This window comes from Scophthalmus maximus, chromosome 20, assembly GCF_022379125.1.
Source record: "Scophthalmus maximus strain ysfricsl-2021 chromosome 20, ASM2237912v1, whole genome shotgun sequence".
Classification (NCBI taxonomy): domain Eukaryota; kingdom Metazoa; phylum Chordata; class Actinopteri; order Pleuronectiformes; family Scophthalmidae; genus Scophthalmus; species Scophthalmus maximus.
Genome location: NC_061534.1, coordinates 16262209 through 16274317, shown reverse-complemented (window position 1 = coordinate 16274317; position 12109 = coordinate 16262209). Strand labels below are relative to the sequence as shown.

The following is a 12109-nucleotide window of genomic DNA, read 5'->3' as shown; positions in this document are numbered from 1 at the left end:
GTGTCAAAATTCTGAGAATAAAGTCAGAACTAAAAATAAAATCCAAGTGTGGCCCTAATCCACTTCCGTACTCTAGACATGGAGTTGTTAATAGATTCTTATTTTTTCCTAATTCCTGCAAGTAGCAGATATTTTCATTATTAATTCATTCATCTGCTGAGTTAACCAATTACTTATTTGGTCTATAAAATGTTATAAAAGACTAAAAGAAATCACACTTTAATCTCTTTAAAGTCTAAGGTGACGTTTAAAAAAGATGAGCTTGTTTGGTCCAAGATCCAAAGATATTCAGTTAACTTTACCCAACGATGAAAAAAAGCAGCAAAGGGGAACGGTTGTAAAATGCAAAAAAATATCATCTGATCAATTTTCTCTGCGTCGACTAATGTACTAAAAAGTTTCAGCTGTAATTTTGTCCAGTCGGTTTATCTGTGAGCTCCCGCTGAGGAGCTACGGCCAAGAGCAGCTCAGGCTTCGGATGTGAACGAGGTCATCTTGATAATATTAACACAGGGTGGAAGTGCACTCGGGGGGAGCCAGGTGTCTGCCAAGGTGCGTTTCCACATGATTTATTCATCTGGGAAGGTTGAGGATGTCTATTGTCCCCGGTCGGTCTGAAGAGACGCGCAGCGGACAAAAAAAAAAAAAGAGTCATCTTGTGAAGTCGAGGTTGTTTGCCGAGGCCCCCCCCCCCCTGCGGCATTTTCACGGCCTCTGGTTTTCTCTGGATGTTTTTCTGTCGGGGGGTTGTCCGTGAACAGCCGCACCTTTTGTTTATTATTATTGTTCCCTATTTTTCTATCTTTTATTCATCCGGGGGGAGGGGGGTGGCGGTTGTTGGCTCAGAACACATGCCCTTTTTTTTTGTCAGCATGGATTGCAATCACGCAGCCATAAAAGTGCCTTTGCCGAGCTCCCAAACAGGCTCTAAAACCTGCAATGATATTTATTGTTACTCATTGTTTTCCAATTGTTGCTCATTAGAGTTTCCTTCCATAAAAAAAAACTAAAGGCCACTCTGTCATCATCACTCTTACATGAATATACATTTATCGTCGCCTGTTTGTCTGCCTGTCCTGTGATAAACTACTGGAAATGCTAATTTTTGAAGGTTTCCCGTCCCACAAACAATAACGCTCATTATAATTTAATTATCAATTTACCTGTAGGTTCCTTTTTTGTTTGTTTATCTATTCATTCTTTAACCTGTAAAATTACCCCAAAAAAGCAGGAAAGCAGCAAATTCTCATATTTGAGAAGCTGTTACCTGTAAATAATCAGCGTTTTTACCTGATAATTGACAGAAATGTCTTATCACCTGTCAAAATTTCTACTGATTAGTTTCCGTGAAAAACAATTCAAATAGCCTTTCGTCAACATTAATGAGAACTTTTAAAAAGATTACAAAGATGTCTTGGTTTTTTTTCCTCTTAGGGTCACAACTTGGGATTCATTATCAATGAATGTGTTGTTGTTCTCAATTAATTGAGAAAATATAATGGTGTCGTCTGTAAAAAAAAAAGAAGACCGAAATTAGTTTCCTTGACATATTCACATGTCAGTAACAGTGATGTAAAAAGTAAAAAAAAGGTTATCAATTCAAACTTGTCCCTAATTCATTGTGGAACAAATGTATCCTTCAATCAGCCGCTCATTCCTGTAATATTAGATTAACCTAACCAGGGCTACAACTCACATTCCATTTCGTTTTTTGTTTATTCATCCGTTGACAGTTTATATTCAAGTAATTGATCAATCATGTATCATCGGTGTCAACGGTTATTGGTAGGATTAATTGGCAAAATAAATTATTCTGAAGGCACAAAGTGACTTCTTCCAATGTCTCACCTTGTTCAACAAGACTCACAGGTTTTCAATTCTGACATTTTAGAAAAGGGAAGAGGCAGATGTTTGACATTTTTTTGTTCGATTCAACGTATTCAAAATTGTTGCCAAGTGAATCGGTCAAGTGGCCAATCATTTCAGATCTACTTCCGCAGTTTTTTTGTGTGAGAGAGAGACGTCTTTTCACGTCTCCCCACTGAGACCTTCTTTTACTCCCAGCACTCACTTCTCAATCCCTTCGTCCACTCCGACCGATACTCAGGTCCCCCCTCCCTCCCTCCCGCCTTCCTGCCTTCTAATCCACGCTCTCACTTTCCTCCTCTCCAGAGGATCCACTGTTGACACAATTGACGTGATGTCCCCCGAGAGGTCTTCCTTCCTTGATCCCTCACCTCTTTCTCTTTGTCAGTCTTCTCTTCCCTCCCATCCTCTCATGACATCCCCCACGTTCTCCTCTCCTCTGTATTCCCCTCAATCTGACTCATTCCTTTGGGTCTATTTTTATCTCTCCCTCCCTCTCTCTGTATTCCCCCCCCCCTCCCGGTCCCCGACATGTAATCAGTGCTCCGTTGATAGACGTTATGATTGAACATAGACAAAAGCAGTGCGAGCGCAGGGGAGAAGCGGAGAGTCGGCCATAGCGCGAAGGATAAGCAGTATTTATTCATTTTTTGTCCTTCCCGTCCCACTTTTCATCTCCGAGGGGCTTCTTCGCACCTGTCCGTCCCTGCTCGCTCTCTGGTCAGACTATCGGTGTCCTCATGTGTCCGTCTTAGTGACTCTGCTGAGCTGGTCTGTCATTCTACGTACTTGGTGCATGCATATGTGTGTGGGAGTGAGTGTTGGAGAGCACGGCGGATGGGGTTTAGTGGAAAACCCCTGTTTACTTGTTACTGCGACTTTTGCATATGTGTGACAGGATCAGTGATGCTGTTGAGATTATTTTTTCAAAAAGAATTGTGTGTGGAGTTTGAAATGTTTTACCTGAGGGGGTGGGGGGGTGCACCTGGACATGTGGTTAATATGAACTTCCTTTTGCCACCAGTCTTCTTACATTTTCTTTTAGACAAAAACCGACGTTTGCATTTCAAACAAGGTTATGATGAGCCTTTCAGAATGCGTGCGTAGGATCAGAGTCACTTTGCCGTCCACTCGCTCCGCTGGATTTTCATACAAATGTAACTAATGAACCTTGTGGCGTCAGAGGCCCGATCTAGTGTCCGATCACTTCACAGCTGTCCGTCCGTTGAATAATTCAGATGGGCAGTTTAAGAGATTTTTCTTTATTTCTCAGAGGCTGAATGGTTTGTTCTTCTTTCTCTCTCTCTGTTGCCTCTCGGGGATACAAGGTTAATGGCTTTGACTTATTACTAAAATATATCAAAATATATCATAAATGATGGACAATTGATGTTGCAGTATTTTGTATTACTGGCTGAAAGACACGTACTGTGTGACCAGTGAAGTGTTTTTTTCCTGCAACTAGATATTTATAACTAATTTTCTGGGGATTTGATAATGTTGTGGTTTCCTTTATATATCTCTGATGGTCAGTACACAAAGATAAATATGAGAAGAAACTTTGATTTTTTTTGGCCAATTGTGCTTCCATAAAAGCCACCGAATTTTACAATTACCATGTTTGGACAAAGAGCCTTTCTTTTGATATTCTCGTCATCTCAGTCAATAGAAGAGCTCCGCTCTTTCTCCCCCTCACATCTAACCAGCGACTCTCCCTCCTCCCAGGACCCGTTTGATGCAGAGCTTCAAAGAGTCCCACTCCCATGAGTCCTTGCTGTCTCCCAGCAGCGCCGCCGAGGCGCTGGACCTCACCCTGGACGAGGACGCCATCATCAAACCTGTCCACTCGAGCATCCTGGGACAAGAGTACTGTTTTGAGGTGAGAGCGGAGCTGCACAGTGCGGGCAGACATGAGCCACACTTCACACTCAGGGTGAAGTGTGCAGAGCAGTTAATGGCAACCAAAACTGTTGTTCCATCCAAATGACAGTGATGTGACATGAAAATATTGTTTTACACTATATAATTTTTTTTAAATGGAAGAAACAAGGAAACTGAAACATGAGCCCTAGTCCCTACATAATTTGCTGCAGGAGTCTGTCAGCTTTTCAATCTCGCAGGGGTTGAGAGTGAATGCAACACATTGTTTTGGCGCCTTAGTTGCGGTCGCCATAGTTACTAATGGCTGTGGTTGTTGAATTTGCTATTGGCTATAACCTCAGGTGACTACGGCATCGGGAACCAAGTGCTTTGCGTGTCGCTCAGCTGCAGAGAGAGACAAATGGATCGAGAACCTGCAGAGAGCTGTCAAGCCCAACAAGGTGAGGGGAGAGAAAGGGATGCGGTAGAGGAAGAAAAGAAAAAAAAGAGGATGATCCCTCTGTCTGTGTGTCTCTCTCTCTCCTCCCGTCTCCCGTTGTTGTCTGTTTTTTTTCCAATGAGAGCGCACCGCTTCATTCCTCTGTGTGCACTCCATCCCCGTGTCTGTGTGTGTCTGTGTTGCACAGTTTAGCCGCTTCTCCAGGCAAATATCAAAGCCACATCGTGAGCTAATGTCGCAGGGAGGGTGGATCCAAGCTGCCGCTTTGAAAAACTTTTGACGCCCACGAATCAGGTAATGGGATGTCGGGGAACTGCAACACAGCAAGGCTCGTGTCTACCAGCCCAGCATGTGTGTGTGTGTGTGTGTGTGTGTGTGTGTGTGTGTGTGATATACGCGACACCTGAGGATACTGAAGGGACGAGAGGTCAAAGATCAAACATTGAGAGTCCAGGTCCTTTCTCACTTTTTCTTTAAGGGACACTGGGCCCCCGGCAAGAATCGAGTGCACAGACAGATTTGTGGCAAGTACAAGTGATTTTAAGATTTCTCTTAAATTTTCTTGACTGAACATAACTTATGTAGCACCTTTTATACAAACATGATGCCCAAAGTGCTTCATGTAGCTGGAATAGATTATGCCAAATAAAAATTTGAAATCAATAACAATTATAAAATAACCACCAGGCATAAAAAGTAATACAAAAACCCATAAATCAATCATTAATAAAACTAACATTACATTAAAATAACATTAATCCAAAGTAAAATTTGACATAAATAAAAAAGGAGATAATTTCTTCTTAGGTATGAACAAAAAAAGTGGTCATGAGTCATGTAAGTCATGTAAAAATGTCTTAAGTCTAGATATGATGCATAGATTCACAGAAATAAAATCCTAGACAACAAAATAAATATTCTGTTCAACATATCATTCATCATAAATATGTCTTACTTATTGCCTGGGAGTTTTTCTTTTTCTTAATTCGTTTTTAATTCAATGTTTAGCAACATTTACAGTAGACATTTTCAGGTTCTTTATGCAGTTCGCTGTCCAGCATCAATGTTCATCACATATTACAGTATGCCTATCGTAGGCTATAATATTTTCTTCTATAGTATCTTTATGACCTTATGAAGATTTTCTTTTTTTAGTGTTTAAGTTCATCAAACCCTTTGTTGGAAGCTTCACAATTAATATTTCAATGATTGTTTCTGGTCCTTTGATATGACAACGGAAACTTGAGACTAGTGTTTTAAACTACAGTTCTTTTTTACTATTTAGACATGTTTTTGTGAACAGGTTTCCTGATAGGCTGTTTTAGGAATTATTTCCTTATAGGCAGTTATAGTGAGGATTACATGATCACGACCGTGCACCTTCTCAGCTTCTCATCAAGCTGTGATGTCCATACTTCACAGTTAATTAATGCAGATGAGATCCTCTTCTCCTTTTTTTTTTGCTACTGCACTGTCATTTAAGAAGATAAGATGGTGCATTTTCACATAACTTTTTTTTTTCCTAGTGCAGCTCTAAGATACTGTGATTATTTTTCCCCCCACCCTCACCCTCGTATCAGCTCAGAGTAAAAACCAGGATCCTAATTTTGCTGCATAAATAAAATTGACTTGACTTGACTTGAAAGATTTCATAGTCCTGTGAAATTGTCCCATATCTCCCCTTCTCTGTTATGAAAAAAAAAAAAAAAAGGGAACAGGCATTCAAGAAATGCAGCTTTGATGGCAACCAAACGTTATTAAGCCAGACCGAGATGAGACATCACCCGAGCCGAATGCCTCGTCCAGATGCTCAGGCTGCAGGGGTCCTGGCTGAGTCATGGAGCTCCAAGGACACCGTGTGGGGGCTCGCCTCCTACCCCTGAACAACGTGCACCATGCAACTCACACCAGATGCATCGGCAGAGATAAGACTCACCGCTGAGACGAGGAGTCCTCGTGATGCCTTTTGAAACCCGCTTTCAGCTTTGATTGTTTTTTTGGGGTTTTCAAAAGCAGAGCCGCCGCTCCGCCCTGCCTCGGTGTTGTATTCGTGTGTTTTTTGATGGTGAAATCGAGACGGGACGGAGACTCGGGAAGATGTAATGCGATATCAAGGAAAAAGGGGGGCCTCGAGCCCACGCTGATCTTTCCGCACCGTGTTTGCACCAGCAGACTGAGCCACCAGATGCCCGGCACATTAAAACTCAGGGGTTTTCGGAATTAATTGCGTCTTGTGTTTGGCGCCGGTTATCAAAGGAGCATACAAATGGATAACTTACGAGCTGTGTATGTCGCTGATGCTCACGTTTGTGAGCATTCTGAATTAGGACTTAAATAGTCGGGAAGCAAACGGGGGGGGGTTTCAGCCCAGTTGAAATGAGTCAGCCCCCGTTTGCTGAAGCATCACGCTGCAAATCAACACGGCGCTCTCCTCCCATGGGGGATGGCGATTTTAGCTTGGGCTTTTGATCATGATTAGGAAGTGTAGCTGTCTACCACCATTGTTTGTCCCCCTGTCTTTGTAGCACATGTGCATTGTGTCATTTGTGTGTTTTTGTATGTTAAAGTGGATTAACTTTTTACAGACTGTTAGACCACTCTCCTGCTCCGGTCCCTCACATTTTCCTTTGTGTCTCCATGGTGCTCACCTCTGTCTCTTTATTCACGTCATCGGCCTACAATCCAAAGACGATCGACCACCATATCATTAGTCATTTCTTCCATTCAGTCATTTATGCTGTTCTGCTGCAGGCCGGCCTGCTGCCGCCCTTTACTCACACAAACAGGCACCGACCGTCTCTGCTTCCATTTCTTATTTTTCTTTGCCGTGCGTCAATCACGCCTCATTCTCTCTGCAAACCATCTAATGAGTCTATTATTAGATGCACTTGGCCTTATTGATTTCCCTTTCCACGCAGGACAACAGCCGGCGGGTGGACAATGTGCTCAAACTGTGGATCATCGAGGCTCGTGAGCTTCCAGCCAAGAAGCGCTACTACTGCGAACTTTGTCTGGACGACATGCTGTACGCGCGCACCACCAGCAAGCCCCGCACCGACACTGTTTTCTGGGGCGAGCACTTTGAGTTCAACAACCTGCCAGCCGTCCGCAGCCTTCGCCTTCATCTATACAAGGAGACGGACAAAAAGAGACGCAAGGTGACAAAGGGCTTCACGTTCCTTAATCCTGCACTGAAATATACATGAAAGGGAATTTTTCTGATAACATTACGACATGGTAAAATTTGACGCTCGCAACGATGAACCCTCCAGGGAATCCTTTGTTTATCTGTCCAGCGCACAGCGTTAGTGTCATCATTTCCAGCAGCACCAGACAGCTGTTTTCAGAGACAACGCTCTAAAAACCCACTCCAAAACAATCTGCTCAGCAGGTAGACACAGCTGGTGACTAGCCGGCGAACATGTTGGAGCATTTAGCCGCTAAAGAGCCAGATATTTCCCCCAGGAGTTGGTAGAGACCAAAAGCGGAGCTAAAAGAGGGGGAATATCGGACTTAAAGTCACATGGTGACCTGAAACACTCCAAATGAATGATAATGTAACTGTTGGATGTGTAAACAATCCCGACTTTCTTGCATTTTTGCTTCAAAGAATCAGTTGTTGCAGGTTTTAAAAGCTGAACTGAGATTTTATCGGAATCAAAATAGTCAAATGCGCTCAAATAATACTAAAAAGGAATTTTGAAGTCGCAAGTGTAGGAACTCTTTATCAACCATGGAACAATCCCTCTGCTCCTCCATCATTTTCACAACAGAGGGGAGCAATTTGGCTCAATATCAGAGCATCAAGAGATGAGGAAACATACTGTGAGTAGCAGCGACATTAAAACAAAACGGTTGTTTATACATTAATGGCAAAGAGTCTGCATGTTTAAAGGGGGGGCGGGGGAATTACCCAGGAACAATCAAAATAATTGATGAATCCATCACTCAGTCATGCCATAGAAAGCCCCATAAACCCCCTGCAGATACAAAGTATTTTGCAGAGTTAGTTTCATTTGGCAGTTTTTGGTTTATAGATTTTTTAAAAGTTCTACATTTTGGAGGCAAGAAAATGAATAGTGCACCATAAATAAGATCATTTTATCCTCAGTATAGTACAAGAGTAGCACCTCCAACAACTCATTTCTCACCTCCAACATCAACTCTCCATGGATGCAGTGTTTGTCTTGCTTTAATCATAGCTGAAGCTTCATATTGATTTTTTTTTTTTTTAGATTATTTTTGTAAAACACATTTCTTTGTCACATGCTTTTCTCTCGACTCACATCTATTTCTATTTAATCCTCGAAGGAAAAGAGCACATACTTAGGACTGGTAAGCATCCCCATCTCAAGCATCACGGGACGTCAGTTTGTGGAGCAGTGGTACCCGGTCATCCAGCCCAGCGTCCTCACCAAGGGAGCTGGCGTCGGTGGGGGGAAGATCATCAACGCATCCGTACGCCTCAAATCCCGCTTCCAGACCATGAACATCCTGCCCATGGAGCTGTACAAGGAGTTTGCAGAGTACGTCACCAACAACTACCGCACCCTGTGTTCTGTGCTGGAGCCCGTGCTGAGTGTCAAGAGCAAAGAGGAAGTGGCCTGCGCTCTGGTGCATATACTGCAGAGCACAGGGAAGGCTAAGGTACGGGACGCTGATTCCTCCTTTTGACCTTTCGGCGTGTGCAAATATGTCAAAGAGACCCACTGAGCTTTTCTCTTCTCCAGGATTTCCTTTCCGACATGGCGATGTGTGAGGTAGACAGATTCATCGACCGAGAACACCTTATCTTCAGAGAGAACACTCTGGCCACCAAAGCCATAGAAGAGTACCTCAAACTGATCGGACATAAGTACCTCAAGGATGCTATAGGTGAGCCAGAACAGTGAGGTTGTGCATCACTAAACTGAAGCAATTTTCGATAATACATATTCACACCAATTTCAAGTTTAGGAGATCAAGTTTTGGAATGACAAAACATTTTTATAAGAAGGGGGGAAAAGATCAGATAGTGTTACCCACTTTCTCTCAGCCTGTCTCTCTGTTAGTCTGGTTTGTTTGGGAATTTCATTATTTTCCCAACTTACCCAAAGTCGGGCATGTTTGTTTTTTTCATTTTATATTCCCAGTCAGCACAGGTGCCTGATGTCTATGAAAATAAGACACAGCTCTCAAAGGTATAACGAAGGGGAAAATATGTATTTTGGTATTTGTTATACCAGTTTTATGTAAGAATGAAAATCCCGCCTGTTCCATTCTAGTTTGGGATTATTTCATGAGATAAACCCAACACCTGCAGATACAGGAATCAACATATTCTCATTTTGCTGTACAAGTGAAATAATTGATTATATAAATAAACTATTCCTTTACTTTCTAAAATGACTTTGCGCAAATTTAGGGTGTGAAAAGTCTTTTATCTTATCAACAAATCTAACTACAGTTGCTAGAAGGTTTGCCCTGTAGTTAATTAGCCTCCTGCTCAGGTTTTTTTTTCCAGCTTTATTTTGGTGTCATTTTGATATATGGCTCATAATACATTTTGTGTTGTTTTGTTAGTTGTCGTAGTCGTTGCTTTCTTTATTAACAACGCTCTCTGCTGTTTTGCTGTTACTAATGAAATATCATTTGTAGGGGAGTTCATAAGGGCCTTGTACGAGTCAGAGGAAAATTGCGAAGTGGACCCCATGAGAACGCCACCCTCTGTGCTCCCAGACCACCAAGCCAATCTCCGAATGTGCTGTGAACTGGCACTCTGCAAGATTGTTAACTCCCATTGGTGAGTAAAAAAAAAAAAAAAAAATTATAATAATATTCCTTTGTGTTGGGTGTGTTTATTCCTCTGCCATATTAAAGATTCATGAGGCCTCAGATTCTGTCACTGGGAAGCAGAAGATTTTTTTTTTTATTGTAGTATAACATGTAGTATTTCCCTCCACAGTGTTTTCCCTCGAGAGCTGAAGGAAGTTTTTGCCTCCTGGAGAGTGCGCTGTGCCGAGAGGGGTCGGGAGGACATCGCCGACCGCCTCATCAGTGGTTCCCTCTTTCTACGCTTCCTGTGTCCCGCCATCATGTCCCCGTCGCTCTTCAACCTCACCCAGGAGTATCCTGACGAGCAGACGTCACGCACACTCACCCTCATCGCTAAAGTGGTGCAGAACCTGGCTAACTTCTCCAAGTCAGTTTGATTTAATTTCACTTGCAGCCCTCACTCTTTGTAGCCGGTCTTCATCCAGTAAGCAACTGTAGACTAGACGGTATCTAAAATGCTAAAATGCAGAAGCATCAGTCACTAACGCCAATCAAACATACAAGCATTCTAGGATTACAAGAAAACAGGCCATTTTTTTTCTGAACTGAAAAAAAAAGTCCCGACGGGGACACTTTATGGTGGCGCACCGTCGATTCCATTTCCAGTTTCCGGGCGATTGCAACGTATTCTGGACCGTTTTGTCCAAACGTATTCAACACGACGTAGCAAACATGGCAACTTAGACGGAGGTCGGGTCCACCTCATGTAACTACGTATATTTAACTCATTCAGAGTTGACGCAAAAACATGGGTTCTTTGCTGCTGGTGATTATACGTATTTGAACACATAGTTATGGACAATATATTCAATTTCTGGGAATGCGTTATTCTAAATCTTACACACTGTAGCTTTAATGGACAGTATATTAGTGGGCCAAACACTGAGCTCTGAGTAACACCATCAGACATTCAGTACTGTTAAGCAAACAGTTTTTGTCTTTCCTTCTAAAAAAAAGTAGCTTGATTGTTCATAATTTGAATAAAAGCAATCATATATTTGCTGTAAATAGCACTCATGGAAGTGTGATTTTGACAATGACTGATAGTTTTATCCCCTTTTCCTCATTGCGCAAGAAACGTTAACATGTTTCATGGTTTGCCCAAACATTGCTTTAATGCTAAAACAAAACTTTTTGCGAGTTCTTGGACAAAAGAGCAATTTCTTTTAGAATTTTTTAAAATTCTGAATCCATTGTGTGTATATATCGGATTTTTTAAAATTCTTTTTTTTAAATCCCCCTCTCACCTTTGGGGGGTGGTGTGTCTTCCTCAAGCTCGGGTCCTCTACCAGAGACCTCAGATGTTGTACCTGGTATCTGCTGGATATATATATATATGCTATACTTCACATTTTGACCCATAACCATATAGTGATTCCCATGTGAAAGGCACCATGTAAACAAGCACATTAGTTATATTCATGGATTCACACCCAGAAAGAATTGTAATGTTACAGCCTTGACAACACGGCAGCTGTAATAAGGGACATTTTTTTGGAGTCAAATAATCTTTTTAACGGTTATCATAGATAATGATTTCAGTTCAATTTTGATGTGTTATTTATTTATTTTGGCTTTTTCTCTGTCACTTTCTCTCCTCTTTCACCTCTCCCACCTTCTCACCCCTTCCCATTCTTCCCACCTGCAGATTTGGCACTAAAGAGGAGTACATGTGTTTCATGAACGAGTTTTTGGAGATGGAGTGGGGCTCCATGCAGCAGTTCCTGTACGAGATTTCCAACGTGGACAGTGTCAGCAACGCAGGCGGCTTTGAGGGATACATCGACCTGGGCAGGGAGCTTTCCATACTGCACAGTCTGCTGTGGGAGGTCATGGCTCAGCTCAGCAAGGTACAGTACAGTTGTGTTTATATTCTATGTGTACTCATTTATTATTTTAACTGATGAGTCTATTTCTTCTATCCCCCTTTGCAGTTGAAATTTCCATATGGTGTGACTAGTATGGGATTATAATCAACATTTATTTTAATTTTAAAAGTAAATGCTTTTTCGGGCACAGTATTTGTTTCAACGTAATTTAGAAAAAATAAGATTTGCTATTTTTTGTTCTTCTTCATTTAGTAATTCAAATTGTTGTCATTACGCCTTG

At 42.0% G+C, this 12109-nt stretch overlaps 1 protein-coding gene across 5 annotated transcripts in view; it reads left to right on the top strand.

The window, feature by feature from the left end:
- The window catches only part of syngap1b (synaptic Ras GTPase activating protein 1b), a 136563-nt gene that overhangs the window by 100729 nt on the left and 23725 nt on the right, over window positions 1–12109 (top strand). For all 5 annotated transcript variants that reach the window (XM_047329500.1, XM_035608399.2, XM_035608403.2 and 2 more), the window contains 8 exons: window positions 3592–3745; window positions 4089–4187; window positions 7105–7344; window positions 8498–8833; window positions 8917–9061; window positions 9824–9968; window positions 10131–10367; window positions 11649–11850. In XM_047329500.1, the coding sequence (XP_047185456.1) occupies window positions 3592–3745; window positions 4089–4187; window positions 7105–7344; window positions 8498–8833; window positions 8917–9061; window positions 9824–9968; window positions 10131–10367; window positions 11649–11850 (1558 nt within the window). The remainder of the gene's footprint in view (window positions 1–3591; window positions 3746–4088; window positions 4188–7104; window positions 7345–8497; window positions 8834–8916; window positions 9062–9823; window positions 9969–10130; window positions 10368–11648; window positions 11851–12109) is intronic.